Here is a 25,184-nt window from a genome sequence, read left to right as displayed (position 1 = left end):
TAAAAAAGAAGATATTATACGAGTAGTAAATTAAAGTACGGTAGTTGAGTAACTGTTAAAAAAAAAAAAAGCGAGGCTTAATAAATTAGGTACTTCGTATATTTTTAAATAAATAAAGGTGAAACGAGATTCTAATATATTTGTTACTTACAGTAGTCGATACGTTTTAAGTTTTTATATATTTTAAATTAATGTATAAAAATATTTTGATGCAAATTTTCAGAATATCGATAGTTTTTTTTTAATAAATTTTTGTATTAATAATATAAAATTTTAATAATTATAGAATCATGTATTGACAAACATAGTTAAAAAAAACTCTTTAATTAGTATGAAAGAGAGGGAGTAATATACAATCATACAATGAAGTTGGTATATGTTAGTACTCAGACTATAGGCTTGACAGGTTTTGTTCCATGGCCCATACTTAGAAAGTGGGTTTAGGTTTGATGATTACATGGGCTTCCGTTTTTAAATTCTTCCTTATTTTTTTTATTTAATTATTTTTTTCCTTTTATTTAATTTTTTTTTTTAACTTCGCCCTCCAACAAGGCAACAAGCCAACAATCATACCGTTCATACTCATGATCAAAATTCTTATATAATAACAAATTTTTTATGATCAAAATTTACGTCTCTTCCAATGAAAAATTGTTAATAGGATATACTTGAACCAAAACATTATTGTGATATGAAATTAAAGTTAACCAATTGATTTGGGTATTGTGATTGAGTTGTGTGAAAAATGGACAAACATAATATACAAAACTTATACGTATGGTTATAAAAGTACACATATACATGGTTCAGTCAACATGAGCTACTCCACAAGTAAAGGAATAATATATTTTCTTATTAAAACTTTCATGGAGGATAAAAATAGAGATATAATGAATTGAAGGAGATACAACTAACACAAATGTAAGGGCCTGTTCTCATTGACTGAACTCAGCTGAACTGAACTAAACTTAACTGAACTGAACTGAACTGAGCTGAACTGAAATGAATATTTTATAAGAGAAGGAAATTAGGAGCTGAACTGAATTGAATTGAATTTCAACGTAAGAGAACATACCCTAACTTTTACAACACCCACACAAAATTCTAAAGAAACTCTATAATTATTCCCCAAGTAGTACGCCAATAATAGATGTCATGGCTAAGTTGTATCTTAATGAAAGCATCGTCGAATGACAAAAGGAGCGAACATTGGGAAGCAGAGCTTTGAGCGAGGATGGACCCCTTTATCTTGCGCATGCCTGTAAGCCTACTGTAGTATTTTTATAGTTCTTCCTAAAACGACCATAACTTCTATCCATGAGTCATACTTTAAATACCTATAATTCTTCTCTCAAATATATTAACAACTAACTCTTTATTCAAAGTAATACGAAATTACAAAGTGAGCATTATTAGAGCATTTCTTGTTCTAAGTAACTTGGCCTCTGCAGAAATTAGGCAAATTAAGCTTTCTATAAACCGGCCATAATCACCTTTAAGGCAAAGCAGTTCGTATTTTCACCTTTGCCTTTTCGAATTATAAACACTTGAATTCATTATTGGTTAGAAAACGTTTCTTGCTTGAAGAGTGTTACCACGTGTCCTGGCTGATTGCTATCAAATTAGAGATGAACTCTTTGGCTGTACGTATACGTACGTGTAAGGTTTGAGAAAGTGTACGCCAATAATTACGGGTATTAGCTTGGTCTAGTGTTACGATTGTCACCTTTCAACTTTGGGGTTGGGGGTTTAATCTCCACTAGAGCTGAGGCACTTTAAGATGAGGATCTTGTACCCTTCCCCTTCACTCTTTGAGTGTCTGACCTGTAAATATCCGACCAAAAAAATCATGAGGGTTAAGATACGGTCTGAGTCTTTCTCTTTACCTTAAAAAAAAACAAAAAGTTACTACGAGTGTACGCCTCTTGTCCAATGACATGTAACAAGTGTCTACTTTCTTCATTCCAATAATATAGCAACAATGATGAAATTATGCATCTCTAAGCATATTTTATATGTCAAATGTCTACAATTATATAAGAGTAAAAATTATAAAAAGTTGATATTGTGAAAGTATTTTGTGAGATGACACCAAAAAACTATATTTTACTTAACATATAAATCGTATTATATGATCAAATAAGAGTGATGAATATAAAAGTCCAATTGTTGTAATATTATTATTAAAACGGACTCACGGAGGAAGTATTTTGTGCCACACTATAACTAAGAGCATGTTTGGTACTTATAGACTTTATTATGTCGAAACAATGGTGCTTGTAGAGGTTTAAATTATAAAATTAATAGGCTGCAGTTGTTATATATATACGAAGTATATTTTTTTCTGTCTTAAAGGACAAGAACAATTATGAGAAATACCTAGTCAATTTCCAGATAAACAAAATTTGTTTATCTGGGGGTATAATTGTCTTTTTAAGTACCAGTGGAGGGGTATATGCGTCTTTTCATGTACTACTTGAGGGGTACATGTATAATTTTCTCATCAAACAGTAAAAGCAAAAAGCAAACAGTAATTGGACAGCTCACCAAAAGTACTGAATAAATGACCCTATTTTTTTAATATATTTACAAAAATGTCATCAGATTAACAAAAATTCGTTAATCTGGCAGATTAACTTGTATTTTTCCAACAAATTTAAAAGCCCTCTATAAATTTCCTAATTTAATCACTGTTTTACAAAAATCATAGTCTATTTATTATGCTTTATTTTTAACTTTAGGAATTACATGAGGGAATATGTTTGGTTTGTAAACCAGTAAGATTTTGGAGTGAAGAGTGATAACTAAGCTAGAATGGTATAGGATTAGAACTTGATTCCTATTCTATGAGTTTGGGTTATATTAAGGAATAAAATGCAGTCTTTCATTTTGATACCTAGACGGTTTGTATAAGTCATACTCATACTATACCCACCCCATGAAAAATCACAAACTAAACTAAATCAAATAAAGAATAAGTTTTAACTATTCTAAACCCGTAAATAATGTACCAATATCGTATGATTGTGTGAACCAATAAACACCCCTAAAAATGCCTTAATTTTTACTTGGACTTTAAGACTTTAAGGTTGACAAGTATTGATCCCCATGATACATGCATTAAATGAAGTTCATGTTTATTTGATGGTGATTTTGGCTCTATGTTCTCTTTACTTGATATCTGATAGAGCATAAAATATATTCCTAGGCCTCAATCATCAATTTAAGCTTTTGATTGAGTTGATCCTCTAACAATATCTACTAAACTTAAAACTTAAAAGTTAAAACTAGATTATTTTATTTCAATTTTCTAAACTTTTTTGTTTGATATTTGGGCATGTTCTCATAAACTGAACTTATTAGAGTTGAATTGAAAATAATCGTATGAGAACAGACCCTTATTTTATTGTATATTACATTATCTAAACTTATTTTTATTTTATATTATATGCAAATATTTAATTTTTTTTAAGAAAAATCTAAAATAAGATGAAACAAACCTTAATTAACACAGATAACACACTTTGTCACCTTGATTAATTACATAGTTTAACATGTATACCCCATCAAAAAAAAAAAAAATTAAAAAAAATTGACGATTCATGCTATGTTGATGATGTTTATCCTCCTAATGTAAGTACTTCATTGTTAAGTATATTTAAATTCCCACTAAAATTCCAAGAAAAGTAAGGCCAATGTGTTCTTTTGGCAGAGAATCAAATAGACAAGTGGAAAGAAGAATAAGTTCATAGTTTTTTAGGAGCTCATACAATTATGCTAAGTAAGAATAAAGTAATCGTATTATTTGAGGTAACACGGATAAACAGATAAGGAAAAGCAAAGATCCCTCAATTATCATACTTGATCGGTTATTAGCCACATTATCCTTATCCATTTATACATGATTTTGTGTATGACAGTGTTAATTTTTTTGTTAATTATTTGTTATTAGTTGGTGTATGATAGTTAATGGTCTCATGTTTTCTGACAACTTGAAGCTAGTTTGTACGTACATAAAGAGAAAAGAAAAATATTAATCTTTGGCCTTTTGTAAGCTTTAATTCTTTCAACATCTACCAACTTTTGAGAGTATCAACCCTTTGAATTTTGGGCCTGTTCTCATTGACTGAACTCAGCTGAACTGAACTGAACTGAGCTGAACTGAACTGAACTGAATTGAAATGAATATTTTATAAGATAAAGAAATTAGGAGCTGAACTGAACTGAGCTAAACTGAACTGAACTGAATATTTTATAAGAGAAAGAAATTAGGAGCTGAACTGAACTGAACTGAGCTGAACTGAACTGAACTGAATTTCAACGTAAGAGAACATGCCCAAATGTATGTAAGAATTAGATACAATGCAAAGATATAATTCACGATTGATATGGATAGATTTTCCTAATTTTGATAACTAGTTAAGCTAGCATTAAGTTCATAAAGCGGGATTCTCTTATCCTTTCTTCTAATTAAAGGAACCAAATCCACATGATTATAGGTTCAATTGAGTCATTTTTTTTTTTCATATCTCCATCAGAAAAATGAAATGTTCGTGTACATTATTATAGATAGGCTATTATAATTAATCAAGAATTGAACCGTAAAATTGCTAATTATATTTGTGCTATTTTAAAATTTTATCACGTACTGAGTTTAAATAAGTGTAATTTATTAATAAATCTATCAAAATAAAGTCCTTTTTATTTTAAGAGAAACTTTAACGTTGATCATTATAAAATAATCAATATGACTATTAATTTTGAACTGAAAGAATACCGAGATATGTTTACTTTGCTTGCTCAAGTGTTTTAGAGGCTGCTGTGGGAGTGCTTTATGTTACCTTGGCAAAAAGTGACTAGTTAATACAGCTAAGAAGGCATGACACAATTATTTTTGCCCGTTTTCTTCTTTTATGTAACGCCACATAATTGAATTTATTTATTAAAGTACCCTTTGTTTATTTTGAGCTTGATATGCTCTCTTACTTTCAGAACATAGTAATAAGGCGGATCCTATTGTTTATTTTCAATCCTTATTATTTTTATTTTTTATTTTTTATTTTTTAAAATAAAAACCAATTTCTTTACTTACTAAATATGCCTTCTTTCTATGTACAATTGTAAAAATATTGTTCACCATAATATTGTAAATTTAACTAATAATAATGTACCGATTAAATTCAGATAAAGATGTAAACATGATTATTGTTCAATAATAACATGACAAGCGTTATATTTATAAATTAAACTAAAAGATTTGATTAAGAGAATTGTAGGCTTTGCATAGAAAGAGAGCAAAGTGGTAAATTTTGAAACTTGGCGCATAAAGCTCGCTCTGACCCTCTTTTTTGAATGTGGTGACAACTTTTTGAAATGGTCATAAAATTAATTTCTTATTAGTGTGTATATTTCTAGATGATATTAAGTATAAATGCCGCAACTTTAAGTAAATCATAATAGACTTTTATTTACTTTGTTATATTTAATAGTCATTATATTGTTAATTCATTTTGTTTTTTTAAGTAATAATTTTAGAATGGAAAATAAACTTATACATGTAATTGTATAATTGATCTTCTCAAGTTTATTCATGAAGAATTTATGAAAAATTATGTATACATGAAAGGGCAACTAAAGTTCTTGCATATTTTGGTATAATAATAATGCTCTCTTCCTTAAATACCCTTACCTATTTATGTGTTTACAATGGACACCTTTGAGGATTTGATTAACCATACATAAAATCCGATATCATTTCGACAATACTCGGTACAAATTATAATGAATCTAGCATGTTCCATAAGAAAAACCTAAAGTGAATAAAAAATAAAAAACAAGTGCAATCATTTAAGTAATTCGGTATGAAAATTAAAACCTTTTAAAAGAACCCTATAAAAAATTTCACAAAAGGTACCCAAATCATAAGACCCAATAAGGGTCTTTCCTAAATGAAAGGAGCAAGTTAAATGGCCAACTATGTTTGATTTTCATCACTTTTTCCGTAATTGACTAGCTAGTACATACACTTTACTCAATGCTACAAATTCTGGCAAACTTAATTATTTAGAAAACTTCCCCAATAGAAAAAAGGTAAAAAACCCAAATTATTTCGTAGTAAAGAAATGTACCAAATAGTACAATTATATAGCTGCACATAACCAATTGGTTATTGGTGTAGTGGTGATTAGGACTACACTTGGTAGGGAGGACTCGTGTTCGATCCCCCGCAATAACAATCGGAAGGGGACTGGAACCTAACCACCCAGAACTGATCCCCGAATTCGGATTAGCCTAAAGGGTAAACCGGGTGGAACACCAAAAAATAAAAAAATATAGCCGCACATAAAATAATACACATAAATTATTATGTAGACTGTAGAGAGTACTTTATATTATTCTCAAATCTTACGGAGTACATGCTAAGGATCGGATGTATTTAATACTTTGTTATTTTATTTTAAGTAAATGTTTTTATTATGTCATACTTCCATACAATACAAATTTGCAATGAAATAAAACATATTTTTAGACAAATTGTCTCAAAAGAGAAAAAATAAGGTCCTACTCTAAAATTGTACGTCTGTTCAACAAAATTTTCATCAAATTATTCATTTGGAAATAATTTGACACTATTATTGCAGCTTAAGTTGTGAATAGAAATTTTTAATAAAATCTTCAGCAGCTTGATCTACATGCTTGTCCTCCTCCACATTTTGCACCGGAAACGGCGAGTCCGTTATCCTTAGCTGCCGGACCGTAGGGCTCCGTCCAAATCCTAGACCGGGCAAAGCCGGCGAAGGGGCCGAAAGACCACCACCAGCCTCTTCATTACGTAACATCATTTCTAGCACGCTGTTAAAATCCTCTAGGTTAACATTTTGACCATCTTCCAAGGTTAAAGGGTAGGGCATGTAATATTGGTCATTTATTTGGTGACGTTGATTTTTTCTTTTGTTGGTGAAGTAGTGACGGTATAAGGGTGTGTCACTACAACTAAACTCGTACTCCCGGGCGTCGTTGGTGAGGTTAGACTGCCCACCAACGCCGCCCTGAGTGTTGTGGTGGAACATAAGGTTTCCTAGGGCTTTTTTACCGGCAATTTTGCCACGTTTCATCATAAAGTTGAGATCCATGAGTAACTTCTTCTTGCTTAAGCCTTTCTTTATCATGAAAATAGCCACACTCACTATTTTCCATATTTTTCTTGTTATGCTTTCTATTTTGGGTTCCATTTTTAATAGAGAAATTTGTTTTTCTGGCTTAAGTGTTTATGAATATTTTAGGAGAGAAAAAAGAGTTAAGAAGAGAAGGCTTTAATTTTGTTATGAAGAGAATGAAATTGGAAGAGGTTATATATATAGGAAGAAAATGTTGATTAGGACATGTTAAAATATTGAGTACTTCTGTTTGTGGGAGGTGAGTATGAAGTTTCATACTTGTATTTCTTAACTTACAACATTTCTACTTTTTCTAACTTTATTGAATAATATTAATTAATTCATAAATTGATATTTTAATATTGACATGTTTAACGTAATGAATTGTTTTGCAAATGGAGGGTGTGATAATTCATTGTGCTGTAACAGCCTTTTTAGTCCAATAATAGTAGTTCGTATAATAATTGTACGTAATTACTTCTTGTGTCTTGTTTAAGGATGTGTACAAATTAATTTGAGAATAGTTTGTTACGGTGAAAACTTGTTATTTAAGTTGATTTAACTTTGAGTACTAATTTTTTGTATGTTATGTATGTATGTTAAATGAGTTCTAACACACATTAATCAAGATCTTAAATGTATGATGTAAGCTTGTAATTAATGAATTGGAAGGTATGTATATATATGACACATCAAGGTATAGGATCAAGTGGCCGGAATGTAATTGCCTTTATCTAGCTCTTGTCTAGTGGTTGAGACAACGCGATTGTTTCGAGGTATCTTTTTAGTTTGTAACCCAAGGCTAAGGCTACACATACACTAAGTGTATGTGAGCCAGACATACAGCAGTGATGTGTCATCTTTTCATTGGTTGTTCATTTGAGTCAATAAAAACAAAAATTTGAATTTTCATTTGAAATTTTATTTTCAAATTTCAAATAAACTTGGACTCACTCTTCCCAACCACCCCACTCTCTCATTTCAACCAGCTTCTTTTGGGTCTAATTTTCTCTCTTCTCTCTCCTCTTTCCTCCATTCTTCTTGTTCTTCATGTTCCTATTTTTTTTTAATTTTTTTATCCAAATTTGGTTTATAAAATACTTTACATGTCAAAAATTTTAATATTATGAATTTATGGAATCAATTTGATTTTTTTTTACGATTTTTTTTTTTAAATTTTCGTTTCACAAATCCCCAATTTATATGGTTCTTCTCTTTCCTCCATTGTTCTTCATAATGTTCATCTATTCTTCTATAATTTTGTTCCCAGATTTGTTTGTGAAAATAATTTACATGTTTTTAATCTTCAATATTCTGGATTTGTGTACACAATTTGCTCCATATTTTTAATAATTTCTTTATTTTATTTTCTTTTCACATCCCTTGAAATCCCTAATAATTTCTAGGGTTCGTAATCACGAAATTGGAGTTTAATTCCAGTATTGAAGAAATGTAATTAAAATGGAGAATTACCCCTGGCAAAATGATGGGTGATCCGAATTAAACTGGAGAATTGCATGTGTAACAACAATTTGGAGATCTATTTCGCCGATTACTATTTTTATTTTTATTATTCTAGTGTTTAATTTTAATATTTATAGATGAATGTGAATTTTTAATATTTAACACTGTAGATAATTAAACTTGGGGTTTTCCATTATATGATTTGTTTCACTTCAACCTAGCTAATACGTTAATCGAACTTGGCGTTTTCCATAATTAAAACATAATATTTCGTTGAAGAAAAATGACAAATCGTTAATTCCAATGTTCTTCGGTTTTCTCCTATCATCAACATAAATGTTTGATAAGTTAGTTTATTTTTACTAACACAATATAAAAGTTGTAGTAATCACAATCATAAAACATGGATCTCTTCTATATATCCCAATAACTGATTAAACACAAATTTTAAGTTCGATATAAGGGATTCGTTGTTACTAATTTAGATTTTATACTACTTATATTTCAATATCTGTTACATATAAATATTTTGTAGTTACTATGTTTATGTGGAACATATTACTAAATGTAAGAAAATTTCACACATTTAATTACAATATCAATTCAAGAAACAAAAGCAATAATCATTTTTTAACCAAAAACATATAAGATAATTTTCAACAATGAAATATTAAATATAGAAATTTGAGAGATTGTTGATTTTATATTTGTATTTTATTCTATGATACAATATTAACACAAAAAAATACAAATAAATACCAAAAACCAAATTAAAAAGAATAATAAAAAGACCGCATACGCAATTTTATAAAAAGATAAAAAAATAATAAAAAAAATTAATCAGAATAATATACTATCAATGTTAAGGATAGACATTACACATACCTTAATTTATTAACAAAAATTGACATAGATGACCCTTAGGGCTATATGTAAAACAAGCTTATAAGAGATATCCTATATTTAGAGATTTCCTTACAAAAAGTAAAGAAAGTGTATATATTGTAAAAACTTTTACTTCATTTATTTCATTTTTGAAAATATTTTGTATTTATTAGTAGTTGATAATCTTTTATATGAATTAAATTTGCTTTTATTGTAACCCTCCACTATTTAGTTATAACCCTTCATAACTAACTTTTAGCCCTCTATCCCTCTACTCTCTTTTCTCTCTTCTCTCTCCTCTCTTTAGGATTTTAATTTTCTTGGCCGTTTAGGCCGGAAATAGTGTAATTTCTTCGAAAATTAGACTATTTCCAATCCTTTTCTTCAATTTAATTTGTTTTTTTTATTATTTGATTTGTTTTGCTTTGTTTTGTTCTTTCCCTTTGTAAGAGTCTGTCCTAATTTTTTGGGTTTTTCCCAAATTTTTGGGATTTTGATTCTCATCTATGGATGAGAATTTTATTTTTAGGGTTTTAATAATAATTGAGAAGGTGATTTGGATTCATATGGGTTTAGGGTTCGTCATCAACTTTACGATCAAAACATCAGCGCAGATTGCGAAGGTCTCTACTTGGAAAGATACAAAGACATCGAAAATCACTACTCGCGTCAAGCTTGAAGCGGTGGAGTGTGAGCTATGTCCGATATGCAAATTAGTTATGATTTTGATTGTAAAAGTTACGTTATTTTCTCTAGATCTGTGGTTTACAAATCTTTATTATTGTTGTAGATGCCGTATGGCTATTTATTAATGATAATATTCTTCTTCTTGTCAAAAAAAAAAATAAAAATAAAATAGCCCTCTAACTTGAGTTTTTGACATTACATTGTAAATATATATATTTTTGTATAATTATGTACGTATTTGGTTAAACAATTGATCGATAGTTACTAATTTTATCCTTACCTTTTAAAAAGTATGAGATACCCCTTATGGATTATGTTAATTGAAATAAAGACAACATGCTTTTGTAGTCTATTATTAATTACTATGTTAATTGAAATAAAGAGATCATACTTTTCAAACTTTGAAACATTTGATGTCCATTACTATGATAATTCAAATTGAAATAAAAATATTTTATGGGCAATAATTTTCAATTATATTATTAACGAAACGATTGTAAGTTTGTTTGTCAATTGGTAACAGTACGAATTTAAATAGCATTGGAAACATGTATGATAGTTTGCAAATAACAATGATGTGTACTATAAGTATTTTAAAAATATATTTGTTAACATAGTGAATATCCCGCAATTTTGGTTACAACTTTGATTAGTTAATACGAGCTCCATGCATATAGGTTCTGGGCTCGAATCATGTGTTCGCTATAAGTGTGATTTTTTTTTTACTCGAATCAAATATATGTAATTACTGTCAAAATATTTTTAGTAACAATATGTATTTTAATAATATTGGAACCCTATATAATAGTTTGCAAATAACGACGTTGTATTAAAAATATTCTAGATCATATAATTTATGCTAATGAAGATGGAAAATGATAATAAAATAAAGACTAGTAAGAGATCTCTTTATATTTGTAAAAAATTTACTTCGTTTATATCATTTTTGACAATGTTCTATATTTATTAGTAGTTAATAATTTTTGTATGAATTGCAGTTATTTTTATTGTAACCCTCCACTATTTGATTATAACTCTTCACACCTTACTTTTAGCCCTTTTACTTGAGTTTTGTCATTACATTGTAAATATATATATATATACACATACATATTTGGTTAAACAATTGATAGATAGTTAATAATTTTATCTCTACCTTTTAAATTTATGAGGTACCCCTTATGGATTTATTGTACGTGTCTTATTAAGGTTAGTAATAACATCATATTAATAATGCTAACGAATAGTGAATGAATGATTTATTGTTAAAATTTGGATTCTCCTTCACTCAAGGAAAAAATTGATACACCTCCTTGCAAGATGTAACAAAGTATAAAAAAGTTTTGTATAGTCACATTTATTAGTAAATGATAACTACTTTTAAAATTACAATTGTTAATTTCATAAACGATTTTAAACCTTCACTATTTAATTTGAACCCTCCAACTTTATTATTACCGATGGTATTGGATGGTTAATCAAATATTAGGTATTTCACGGTTTAATTTTACGGTGGATATACTTGGGCAAAGGTAGCTTGACAGGGGGAAATATCGTGTCACAATTCGACAATTATCATAATGTGTTTGAATTTCATCAAGGTTTTGAACTCCATTAATTACTATGATAAATGAAATTAAGACATCATGCTTTTCAATCTTTGAAATATTTGTAGTCCATTACTATGATAATTAAAATTGAAATTAAAACAAATTATTGGCAATAATATAATTTTCAATTATATTCTTGTAAGTTTGTTTGTTATTTGGTAACAGTATGAATTTAAATAGTATTGAAAACCTGTATTATAGTTCGCAAATAACAGCGATGTGTTTTATAAGTATTTAACGCAGAAATTTGTTAACATGATGAATATCCTGTAATCTTGGTTACAAGTGCAATGTATAAACCATATTCCATGCATTTAGGTCCCGAGTTCGAATCTTATCTTTGTTAATTATAAGTGCCTTTTTTTTGTGGAATGTATTTGAATTTTATTTCCATCATTTGTTTAGTAACTCTAGATATTATACTACAGATAATATAGGTGTCATTATCAAGTTACTAATATATAGTATTCAAGATACTTAAAAATTATATTTGTTATTAAATTAATATAAACATTTTAACATCACGTAGAACTCGATTCTTCTTCTTTGTCGAACCAAAATAGTGAATTTTAACTAGAATTGTACAATTCCAGAAGTTTATCAAAACCAGATCATTTGATTTAAATAACACAAAATATTTGTAAGATTCAAATTAAACAACCACAAAGATTATTGTCGGACTATAAAAAAACGATAACAATAAAAATTGAAATTACAACATTATAGTTCATTGATTTAATAACATTACATAAAACATGCTTTACTGTAGATGGAGTGTGGAGAATGAAATATTGAACAATAGGATCTTGAACATTACAAATAAGAAATATATTGTTGAACACAGTGATTTTATTTTAAAAAATAAAATAAAAAAATAAAAAAAACTTGGCTGGAAAAGATGTCATGTTAATGGCTTCCTTTGAGATATTTTATTTTTATTTATTTTATTTTATAAATTAAAGATGAAAGTGGGTGGAAAAGGTAGGACCCACAATCTTTTACCATTAGCGCCAAATCATTTTTCCCGCCTAAGATTTCAGTTTGGCGGTAAATGTCTGAAATTTTTCCCCCATAATTTCCCTCTCTTTTTATTTGGTAGATGGTGGGGTGTCGTATTTTTATTGAAAGTATATGTTTGGCCCACATACACCAAGTGTATGTGTAGCAGCTCTCGTAACCTAAAGATATGCTAGGTTAATCATGTTGAATGTCAATGTGACATTCTCATATCCCATACAACTAACTAGTCACCAAAGTAGATACACTGATCATATTAATTGGTGTGACCATTATGAATATGTCGCGTATAGTAAGTAACTAGATAAAGATTGAGCTACATATATTCGTTCTTGATTTTGTGATTGATCGATAATTTGATACATACCATATAAGCTATGGAAATCAAAATCAAAATAATCAATCACAAACTCACATAGATAGATGGGGCCAGGGCCAAAATATGAGATATTTAATTGATACGTGAAAAAAAATAATAAAGTGAAGGGTATTATTTAACAATATTTTTATGTGTGGTATGAAGTAGAGATACGAACTAAGCTAAGACTTTGCTTTGGTATTGGGTTTTGAGGTCGTGTTCCTTGGGCGAGGAAACAAAGTGTGATGGTCTCCATGGTTGTGGTCCAAAGGTGTAAAGGTGTTGCCAATTTTGGTTAAATTGTTAGTCCAAATAGACAACTCGATCATCTTTATTAACGAAAGTCATGGTCCTTATCATGGAGGTAAAGTTAATAGAGCTTTTCTTTCTCCTACATCATAGGATTCAATTTAGGTTATATATTTGTGGCCGCGATTTCATTGATTATAAGCTTGTTTGCAAATGGTGTTTCATAGTAGTAATTAGGGTTCTTATATTCTAAGAGAGAGTTTAAGAAATAAAACATCATTTAGATGGTTTTTTTTTTTTTTTTTTTTTTTTTTTTTTTTTTTTTTTTTTTTTTCTTTTGAAGGACCAACTAGAATATGTTTGATAAATGACTTTTGACTGGTCTTTATTATCATCGTATTTTGACTATTGACTTTTTAAATTGGTAAAACATGCAAGAAACATTTGTGAATTACTTCTACATATTTGGTTGGCTGCAAAGTCAGTATTTGTCAAAAATGAAAAGATAGATTTAATTTGTAGTTTTCATCATGGTAAAATATGTTACTTCAGTTCAAGAGTCTAACTTATGCGACATTGAAAAAAATGGGTTGGCACACTATTTGTTGACATACTATGCCTATGGAACATCAGGGGTATTCGATCATTTTCCAAGGTTAAAAGGTAACTCCCCTTATTATCATATAGGGAGTACGATTTTACAATCCATTTGCTTTGTAAAGTGTATTTTTTCACCTCTTGCTTGAATTGGTGTGGCTCATGCTCATATATGAAGTATAACACTATGGTCTTCAGTTGGTCACTGTCAATCCCAACATATTACACATGAATTATAACAAATAACATGAAATTTCTAATATAAGTACGCATAGTTTATACATTCAAAAAGGAATTAGCCTGTCCAAAGTACATATATAAGTTCTAGAAAACTTCATATACAACGGATAGCATCATATTTTAGAAAACGGACGCACATATTAAGCATCACAGTTTTCTAAATTGTATTACGTTAATTCGTACTTATATGTTTGTGTATTTCATACTATCTTTAACTAATTTTTCCGCAGCATAATGCATGTTAACAACTAGTACTCTAGCAACAACTTTGCTCCTTGAGCTGCGAGTAAAACCTCTGAATAAACTCCTCAGCTGCGTCATCCACACGTTCATCACGAATACTTTGTTCATTTTGTGAAGGAAATGGAGAGTCTGTTAGCCTTAGATTCCGAGGGTTACTACCTTTACTAGAGATAATAGCGTCTAGTACCTTGTTAATAGATTCCGATTCATCGGTATCTTCCAAACATGGTGAGGGCGAGTAGTAGTAGTAGTAGTGATGGTATAAGGTTGTGTTTTTGCAATTGAACTTGTACTCTTGTGTGGTGGAGACTTTGCCAATGGTAAAGGTCTTTTTACCTCTCTTCATCATCAAGTTGAGGTCCAAGAGTAATTTCTTCTTGGAAATACCTTTACTTAGCATTAAGATGGATAGTTTAACCATGTTATACAGCTTTTTTGTGATTATTGGTAGGTTTTGCTCCATCTTTCCTAGATTATTATTGGATTAGCTAGTAGTAAGCTAGTAGCTAAGTTTGTGATGAGAATGTTGTATTATTGAGAGACTAATTAAGAGATGTTTTTGGTGTGGTGAAAAAAGAAATGGTGGAAGGTGTATTTATAGCTAAGGAATTGAGCTAGCAAGAGTTGAAGCTTAAGACTAAGGTTTTATGAGTGGAAACTTTATATTAATGGAGCTCCCAATTATATTAATTAGTAGCAGTGCATGAATAATTTAATCAAGGCAGGCCACCATCTACATGACTTTTAGGCAAAAAAGTTTTGTTTATGTCCTTTCAATTTTTAACTTTAGCTTTTGCAATAAATTTATTCTTTATTTTGTTATACTATGTTTGGTGTGTAGATTTTAGGATGAAATTATTGATGGGGTTCTTCTGGACAACATATGGGTACGTACACTTTTTTAGCCTAATTTGCTAATTGTCATTTAATGTGACTTCAATTTATGTATACATAAATGCTTCTATATTCATTGCTTTCTTCATTAGCTAGGATTGGAGCCATTTGTAAATCTAGGAATGCTCTATGAGTACTTAGTGTAGCGGCAAAATAGATCAGCTAGATTGAATAGGTGGATTATTGCTTCAATTCTCTTTACCAAGATCTGATACCTAATAAATTGTCATTAATTCAACTAACAAATAGTAATTAAGGATCCCTACTATATCTTTCTTATTCAAAACAAGGGTATCGTAGTACTATGTCAGTTAGGGATGCAAACTTTATATAGAGCCATATGAATAAATTTTTATTCCATATAATTAACATCGTACTAAATTTTTAACAGGATAGTAAAAAAAAATATGATGAGTCACATCTTATGTGGCACCAATGAATAAGAGCCATATGAATAAAATAAATATACTTTATAATTTTAATGTATATTCTCTTATGTATTGTACTTCATTGCACTGTTAAGTATTTTTTCCATTGAATTCTAAGAAAGGTAGACAAGTGTAAAGAAGATTATGTGGTGTTTTAGGAAGTCTTCCCCACAAAATGATTAATGCTTAAACAGATAAACGACCAGTAAAGTTCCCTCAATTATTCACTCATACAGATATACAGTAGCCATATTATCCATTTATCCACTTATCCATTCAAATGATTTAATTTTGTAAGTGTTAATTATTAGTTTGTGTATATATTAGTGATTAATTAATGGTCATACATTGCTTGACAACTCATAATCTAATTTATTTATGCAGCACATAAAGAGAGGAAAACTTTGGATCGGGGATCATTAAACTTTAATTATTTACTCAATCTAAGAATCCAAGCCAACAATAACATAAAATATCGAATTGGAAGAAATATGTTCTGTTAAAATATTACTCCGTATCTTGATTAAGAATAAGTTGCATGTCATCAATGTCATGTTGTAATAAGCTCTCATATACATGAGTTGTAAATAATTTTAATGTTGTTTTCTTCAATTAGCTTAAGTAATATCAAGAAGTTTAAAGAAACACGTTGTTCTTAATTTGACGGTGATTGTCTTGTAGTAAACAATTTAAAAGTCAAAATAAGAACAATATCTAAAGATACATGGAGTTCTATTATAAATAGCTATATCCGGATAAATACCTCAATGATAACCTAAGACTGTAACATAATTTATTGCACGATTGGCTTCCCTATACATGTGGCGAGAAAAAGTCTCAATAAAGTAATCTAGCAATCTCTTGACGTGCATCATCCACTAGTAGATGGATCTTCCACAGATCCAAGCCTTAGCTATGTTTGATCCTGGAATCTTGAGGTTGATTGAGGGTAAGGTGGCAAGAAGTGAATAGTAAGAAGGGACAAAGATGCATTTGTATTTTAGCCATTGTTTTTGGCTGTTTTCTTCTTTTAAGTACTACCACTTAGTGAGTTAGTGTATTAGTTAAAGTGACTAAGTGAGTGAGTGTACTCTATATCTTTCTTTATTTTATGGGTTGTGTTCTTTCACTTTCAAAACAAGGGTCCACGGAGAGATTTTTTTTTTTTTTTTTTTTTTTTTTTTTTTTTTTTTTTTTTTATCAATAAAAACTAGTCATTATTGAGTAGAAGAAAAACAATCATGTAACTCTTAGCAGAGCATATATTTTGAAGTATATCCCACCAAATAGCACATGTAAGAGTTCCCACATTGATAAAAGAAGATAGAGTTAAAAACTTTTTAAGGCTAAGGGGCTACTCCTCCTATAGCCATATGATTTTGGGATGGAACCTCCTTGAATTGGACTTGTGAAGTGTATTCTCTCTCTTGGTTTACGGGTGCGGCACAAACCCGTATTTAACATGGTATCAGAGCTAGATTCGATATGGGACCTTCAATGGTTAAAGTTCACTGGGCCAAGAATTGGTCCATGTGAGGGGGAGTGAAGAAGCACTCTAGCCCAAAAAATCACATGAAACAAAGTTAAAAAGAACCTTACATGTGAGGGGGAGTGCTGAAGAATAAACCTCCCAAGTATCATCACATGTAAGTCTCCCACATTGGTTGAAGAAGAGAGAGTTAAGCACTTTACAAGGTTAAGGAGCTACTCCTCCTATTGCCATATCGTTTTGGGATGGACCTTGCTTTGGTCTTATGAAGAGGACTCTCTATCTCTCTCGCTCGCTCTCTCTCTCTCTCTCTCTCTCTCTTAGTGCATCCCAGACCCGTATTTAACATAGTATCAGAACCAGGTTCACGGTTTGGGATCTCTAATGGCTTGAGTATATTGCTAGGCCCATGGTTTGGGACCTTTAATGGCATTAAGTATTCTGGTTCAAATTGAATTGGAACTAACATTTTCACGAATCGACGCATTTTATCCCTTTACTCTTTTATCTGTTGAACTAACATCTTTCTGTAGGTATTGGCGTATAAAGCTAGAGCGATTAGGATCATAGAACGTCTTAAATCATTCTCCGTGCCAATCGACTGCTTTGACTATCGTTTTCGAAACTAACGTTTCTACAAACTTAGTCAACGTGGGGGATTTTTGTAGACACATATAAATGTCTCCCCAAAACTAAACCCAATGATGAACAACTTTTCATTGCCATTATTGTTCAGGTTGAGTATTTAATCTTAGAGTGCTTAAATCCATATTCAATCCCAATATATTTCTTAGACCAACCCAATTCCTAGCCCATTTCCCCAAACCATAACTTATTTTCCTCTTTTTGTGCCTTTAAACCCAAAATAATTCATTTTTGTGTCTCTTAAAATCATTCATTCAGTGTCCTTTAATAAAAGCGTTAAGACCATTTTATTTTGGTCCATTATCTGGGTCCAATTATTGAATAGTCGGATGGGGCTTGAAAAAATCTTTCTAACGTAACAATATATTATAAGCCCAAATCTGAGTTATAATGAGTTACGGGCAAAATACTAAACTGAGTCCAAACCGAACCTAATCCCACCTTACCTACGACCCTATGATCATGTGGAGGGTCCAAAGGCTTTAATCTCATTCATAAACCAATTACTTAGGATTAATTAGAAGCTTCTATAAGTTTTTAAAAGATCTTAATTATCCTTTTTGAAATGATAAAATTGAAGAGTTTGAAATTGAATAAAACTCCTCTTTTTGAAAATCCTAATTTTATTCAAATTAAAAGATGTTCAAAGATAGTCAGATATGACTTTCGTGCCTCATAGTTTTTATCCAAATCTTATATGGTTGGATAGCTCTTGAAATTATCTTTCCAATTATATATTATAATATTAATTACGAGCTATAACAAAAAAGATATGAATGAAATATCAAACTCTATCCAAAATTGACACCGTCTCACTATTTCAGCCATATCTATTATTCTACAAAATATTTTAATCAGATTCTAATTGGGTTAGAAAGTAGACTTCAAGAGCTTTCCAACGACATATTATTTATCTTATTCCATTATTACACTTACATGACATCACTATAAGTTGAGCCGCGGGTGTTACAGAGTAATTTAATAACTATATATGACTATTAAATATCAAATACGAATCAAATTACTAAAGATCTAGAATTAAGTATCACCACTAGCATAATCATATCAATACAAGACAAATTCTTACCCCAATCAATTAATCATATGTTCATAAGGAAAAGTAATCCCTAGATAATACGAAAGGTCTCTCTCGAGTTATCAATGGCTTCTCTAATCAAAATCAAGACTATCTTATGTAATCATGCAAATTAGAGACATTAAGCACATTACTTTAACTTCTTAATTATCCATTCAACTATTTTCATGATGAACTTCAATCCCTTAATTGAACTATTCAAATCCGTTAAAACCCATCTCTTGTTGCGATTAAAATAAAGGAATGATAACAATACTAATTATCTCTAATATAGTATTGGCATAAGCACAATCAATTAAGCATGAACCTTTAACTAATTAATTGAGAATTTAAAAGAACAAATCAAGTATTAATCACGGTTAGGGTTAAATCTAACCCTAGAGTAATAATCTACTCTAACATAATAAAAGAAATAAACATAAAAGAAAGAAAAGTAGAAAATATAATACTTGAAAAAAAATAAATCTAGAGAGAAAACTAGGGTTCTAAATTGATGGGGATTTTGGGATAATAAAGCCACAAAGTATTTATGATAAAGCTAGGAATTAGGAAACTAATTCGGGCTAAATCTTGCATGAATTGTCCACGCACGGGTGTGCCTCTCAAAAGCACCTACCTTTTTCACTCGTCCATACACGGGCGAGTAAGCATAGGGCACGACCGTGTGTCTTGCTGCTGCACACGTAGCTCTTCTTAAAACGGTCATAACTTGAGTTCTAGAGCTTCGTTTAGGGCGTGTAATATATCGTTATTAGAAAGCTCTTAAATTCTACTTTTCAATCCAATTTGAATCACTCTAATATCATTTGTAGATCAAAAGTCTTTCATCAACGCCTTTGCTTCTTTCTATCCTTATTTCCTCTCGAACGCATAATTTGAAATCCTTGAGCGACGTAGCTTCCTACTCCATGATTATTATACTCAAGATTATCCAACCATAATCCATTTGCATCTAAATCACTTGAAATTCTTTAAAACACGCAAACGGAGAGTAGTATAGCATAACCTAAGCAAATAATGTAAAAATACACCTTAAATCTCTAACTCAATAAAGCAATTGAGTGTAGATAAGCACCTAAAATGTGTACAAATTAGGACCTATCAACCACGGAGGGAGTAGTCAAAATAATAGACATTTTATTGTCAATTCATTTTGTTTTTTAAGTAATTATTTTAGAATGATATGGAGAATAAAACTTATACATGTAATTGTATAATTGATCTTCTCAAGTTTATTCATGAAATATTTATGATAAATAAATATTTAATAGTCATAATAATAGACATTATATTGTTAATTCATTTTGTTTTCCTAAGTAATAATTTAGAATGGTGAATAATTGTATAATTGATCTTCTCAAGTTTATTCATGAAATACATGAAAGGGCAACTAAAGTTCTTGCATACTACGATACAATATATAATGCTCTCTTCCTTTAATATTTTTACCCATTTATGTGTTTACAATGGAAACCTTTGAGGATTTGATTAGCAATACATAAAAGTAGTAATTTTTAAAATATACAATAATCCGATATCATTTCAATAATACTCCGTACAAATTATAATAGATCTTGTTCTCACAAGAAAAACCTAAACTGAATAAATTATAATAAATTCTGGCAAATAACAAGTGCAATCATATTAGTAATTCGGTATGAAAATTACCTTTTAAAAGAACCCTATAACAAATTTCACAAAAGGTACCCAAATCATAAGACCCAATAAGGGTCTTTCCTAAATGAAAGGAGCAAGTTAAATGGCCAACTATGTTTGATTTTCATCACTTTTTCTGTAATTGACTTGCTAGTACATACACTTTACTCAATGGTACAAATTCTGGCAAACTTAATTATTTAGAAAACTTCCCCAATAGGAAAAAGGTAAAGAACCCAAATTATATTTCGTAGTATAGAAATGTACCAAACAGTACAATTATATAACCACACATAAAATAATACACATAAATTAATACGATTACTTTCTTAGTTCAAATTATTATGTACAGAGTACTTTATATAATTCTCAAATCTTACAGAGTATATGCTAAGGATCAGATGTATTTAATACTTTGTTATTTTATTTGAAGTAAATGTTTTTATAATGTCATATTTCCATACAATACAAATTTGCAATGAAATAAAACATTTTTTTTAGACAAATTGTCTCAAAAGAGAAAAAATAAGGTCCTACTCTAAAATTGTACGTCCGTTCAACAAAATTCTCTTCAAATTATTCATTTGGAAATAAATTGACACTATTATTGTAACTTAAGTTGTGAATAAAAGTTGTTAATGAAATCTTCAGCAGCTTGATCTACATGCTTGTACTCCTCCACATTTTGCACCGGAAACGGCGAGTCCGTTATCCTTAGCTGCCGGACCGTAGGGCTCCGTCCAAATCCTAGACCGGGCAAAGCCGGCAAAGGGGCCGAAAGACCACCAGTAGCCTCTTCATTATGTAGCATCATTTCTAGCACGCTGTTAAAATCCTCTAGATTAACATTTTGACCATCTTCCAAGGTTAAAGGGTAGGGCATGTAATATTGGTCATTTATTTGGTGACGTTGATTTTTTCTTTTGTTGGTGAAGTAGTGACGGTATAAGGGTGTGTCACTACAACTAAACTCGTACTCCCGGGCGTCGTTGGTGAGTTTAGACTGCCCACCAACGCCGCCCTGAGAGTTGTGGTGGAACATAAGGTTTCCTAGGGCTTTTTTACCTGCGATTTTCCCATGTTTCATCGTAAAGTTGAGATCCATGAGTAACTTCTTCTTGCATAAGCCTTTCTTTATCACGAAAATAGCCACACTTACTATTTTCCATATTTTCCTTGATATGCTTTCTATTTTGGGTTCCATTTTCAATAGAGAAATGTGTCTTTTGGTTTAAGTGTTTATGAAAATTTTAGGAGAGAAAAAAGAATTAAGAAGAGAAGGCTTTAGTTTTGTTATGAAGAGAACGAAATTGGAAGAGGTTATATATATAGGAAGAAAAAGTTGATTAGGACATGTTAAAATATTGAGTACTTTTGTTTGTGGGAGGGTGAGAATGAAGTTTCATATTTCTTAACTTGTAACACTTCTACTTTTTCTAACTTTATGGAATAATATTAATTAATTCATAAATTGATATTTTAATATTGACATGTTTCACGTAATGAATTGTTTTGCAAAAGGATGGTGTGATAACTCATTGCGTTATAACGGCCTTTTTTGGTCCAATAATTATACTTCGTATAATAATTGTACGTAATTACTCTTGTATCTTGTATAAGGATGTATACAAATTAATTTGTGAATGGTTTGTTACGGTCAAAACTTGTTAATTAAGTTGATTTAATTTTGAGTATTAATTTTTTGTATGTTATGTATGTTAATTGTGTTCTAACACACATTAATCAAGATCTTAATTGTATGTTGTAAGTTTCTAATTAATAAAATGGAAGTTATGTATTTATAGGACATATTAAGATATAGGAGATCAAGGGGAGTGTATGTTGAGCTCATGAAAAAACCCACATATGAATGGTGCGTTGTCTCACATTGGTTGAGTTTATAAATGAGAGTTTGTATTGGCATGTGTATCCCACATTGAAGAAGAAGATAATTGTGGCCGCTTTATAAGGCTAAGAGGCTACTTGATCTCCTCATTGCCATATGGTTTTGAGACGGAACCTCTTTGGTCGTGTAAAGTGGACAATTGTGATGGGTGTGGTCTAGACCCGTTTAGATGGGGCAAAAAATATGTTATGTAATTGTTACTTGGAGAAATAATAAAGTAAGGGTATCATTTAACAATGTTTTTAATTATGTGTGGTATCGAGTAGAGATACGAACTAAGCTAAGACTTTGCTTTGGTATTGGGTTTTGAGGTTGTGATCCTTGGGCGAGGAAACAAAGTGTGAAGATCTCCATGGTTGTGGTCCAAAGGTGTAAAGGTATTGCCAATTTTTGTTAAATTGTTAGTCCAAATAGACAACTCATCATCTTTATTAACGAAAGTCATGGCCCTCATCAAGAAGGTAAAGATAATAGAGCTTTTCTTTCTCCTTAATCATAGTATTCTATTTAGGTTATATATTTGTGGCCGCAATTTCTTTGGTTATTAACTTACTTGCAAATGGTGTTTCATAGTAGCAATTAGGGTCATTCAACTCATTCTAAGAGAGTTTAAGAAATAAAACATCAATTAGATAGTGTTTATTTATTTATTTTTTTAGTTTGAAGGACCAATTAGAAAGTGTTTGATAAATGACTTTTGACTAGCTTTTCATCGTCTCTTAACTATTTTCAATTATTATTTGTCAAAAATGAAAAGATAGATTTAATTTGTACACCTCGTCTAGGTAAAATATGTTTTTTTTAGTCCAACAGTTTAACTTATGCAATATTACAAAAGTAAAAATAAAAAAATGGCACACTATTTGTCAAAGAACTCTGTCCATGGAATGTCACACGTATTCATTTTCTAAAATTAAAAGGTTACACTCTCTTATTATCAAATAGAGAAAACGATGTTACCTTTTATTTGCTTTGTGAAGTTTGTGAAGTGGATTTTCTCACCTCTTGCTTGGTCAAAGAGTTTAACTTATGTTCATATATGAAGTATAACACTATGGTCAGTTTGTCACTATCCTACCAAATTACACATGAGTTTAACAAAAAAAAAAAAATGAATTTTCCAATATAAGTAGGTACGCGCATAGTTTATACATTCAAAAGGAATTAGCCTGTCCAAAGTACATATATAAGTTCTAGAAAACTCTATACAACGGACATATGAAAAGAAAACGGACGCACATATCAAGCATCACAGTTTTCTAAATTGTATTACTACATTCGTACCAATTTGTTTGTGTATTTCATATACTATCTTTAACTAATTTAACCGCAACATGATAATACATGTTAACAACTAGTACTCTAGCAACAACTTTGCTCCTTGAGCTGCGAGTAAAACCTCTGAATAAACTCCTCAGCCGCGTCATCCACACGTTCATCACCAATACTTTGTTCATTTTGTGAAGGAAATGGAGAGTCTGTTAGCCTTAGATTCCGAGGGTTACTACCTTTACTAGAGATAATAGCGTCTAGTACCTTGTCAATAGATTCCGATTCATCGGTATCTTCCAAACATGGTGAGGGCGAGTAGTAGTAGTAGTAGTGATGGTATAAGGTTGTGTTTTTGCAATTGAACTCGTACTCTTGTGTGGTGGAGACTTTGCCAATGGTAAAGGTCTTTTTACCTCTCTTCATCATCAAGTTGAGGTCCAAGAGTAATTTCTTCTTGGAAATACCTTTTATTAGCATGAAGATGGTTAGTTTAACCATGTTATATAGCTTTTTTGTGATTATTGGTAGGTTTTGCTCCATCTTTCCTAGATTGTTTGAAATTATAGTAGCTTAGTAAGTTAGTAGCTAAGTTTGTGAGAGGTTGTGTATGTTTTAGAGAGAATATAAGAGATGTTTTTGGTGTGGTGAATAATGAAATAATGGAGGGATGTATTTATAGCTAAGGAATTGAGGTACCTAGAGATGAAGCTTAAAAAAAAGGTTTTTATGAGTGGAAAATTAATTGGAAACTTTATATTAATGGAGCTCCCAATAATATTAGTAGCAGTGTATGAATAAATTAATCAAGGCCACCATCTATACATGGCTTTTAGGCAAAAAAAAAGTTTTGTTTCCGTCCTTTTCAATTTTTCACTTTAGCTTTTGCAGGAAATGAATTCTATATATATTTTAGGGAAATTCTCTTTGGTAGACCTCTATTATAAAAAATTCTCAGTGGTAAAAAGCCAAAAAACTTAATTATTATCCTTGGTGAACTATGTTTTAAAAAGTTTAATCTATGGTAACACTAAGCAAGGTTATTAGGTATATTGGGTGTAACTATGGTTAACTGGAAACTTTATATTAATGGAGCTCCCAATAATTGGAAACTTAAAAAAAAAGGTTTTTATGAGTGGAAAATTAATTGGAAACTTTATATTAATGGAGCTCCCAATAATATTAGTAGCAGTGTATGAATAAATTAATCAAGGCCACCATCTATACATGGCTTTTAGGCAAAAAAAAAGTTTTGTTTCCGTCCTTTTCAATTTTTCACTTTAGCTTTTGCAGG

At 30.4% G+C, this 25,184-nt stretch overlaps 4 protein-coding genes across 4 annotated transcripts; all 4 read right to left on the bottom strand.

Annotated features, from left to right (window-relative positions):
* Nucleotides 1-6,632: 6,632 nt before the first annotated feature.
* On the bottom strand, nt 6,633-7,232 carry LOC110715464. The gene has a single exon (XM_021894045.1). It carries the CDS (start codon nt 7,230-7,232, stop codon nt 6,633-6,635), a length of 600 nt encoding a protein of 199 aa, XP_021749737.1.
* A 7,288-nt stretch (nt 7,233-14,520) lies between these two features.
* Nucleotides 14,521-14,970, bottom strand: LOC110715463. The gene has a single exon (XM_021894044.1). It carries the CDS (start codon nt 14,968-14,970, stop codon nt 14,521-14,523), a length of 450 nt encoding a protein of 149 aa, XP_021749736.1.
* Nucleotides 14,971-21,105: 6,135 nt separating this feature from the next.
* On the bottom strand, nt 21,106-22,007 carry LOC110715395. Its single transcript, XM_021893979.1, has one exon. The coding sequence runs from the start codon at nt 21,917-21,919 to the stop codon at nt 21,320-21,322; it is 600 nt and encodes a 199-aa protein (XP_021749671.1). The 5' UTR covers nt 21,920-22,007; the 3' UTR covers nt 21,106-21,319.
* Nucleotides 22,008-23,983: 1,976 nt separating this feature from the next.
* Nucleotides 23,984-24,391, bottom strand: LOC110715462. The gene has a single exon (XM_021894042.1). The coding sequence runs from the start codon at nt 24,389-24,391 to the stop codon at nt 23,984-23,986; it is 408 nt and encodes a 135-aa protein (XP_021749734.1).
* Between the last annotated feature and the right edge of the window lie 793 nt (nt 24,392-25,184).

This window comes from Chenopodium quinoa, unplaced genomic scaffold (assembly GCF_001683475.1).
Source record: "Chenopodium quinoa cultivar QQ74 unplaced genomic scaffold, ASM168347v1, whole genome shotgun sequence".
NCBI lineage: Eukaryota > Viridiplantae > Streptophyta > Magnoliopsida > Caryophyllales > Amaranthaceae > Chenopodium > Chenopodium quinoa.
This window is presented reverse-complemented; position numbering and strand designations above follow the sequence as displayed.

Bases quoted from the DNA above. Each gene is read 5' to 3' on its own strand.
- LOC110715463 (XM_021894044.1), bottom strand. From the start codon at position 14,970: ATGGAGCAAAACCTACCAATAATCACAAAAAAGCTGTATAACATGGTT.
- LOC110715395 (XM_021893979.1), bottom strand. From the start codon at position 21,919: ATGGAACCCAAAATAGAAAGCATATCAAGGAAAATATGGAAAATAGTA.
- LOC110715464 (XM_021894045.1), bottom strand. From the start codon at position 7,232: ATGGAACCCAAAATAGAAAGCATAACAAGAAAAATATGGAAAATAGTG.
- LOC110715462 (XM_021894042.1), bottom strand. From the start codon at position 24,391: ATGGTTAAACTAACCATCTTCATGCTAATAAAAGGTATTTCCAAGAAG.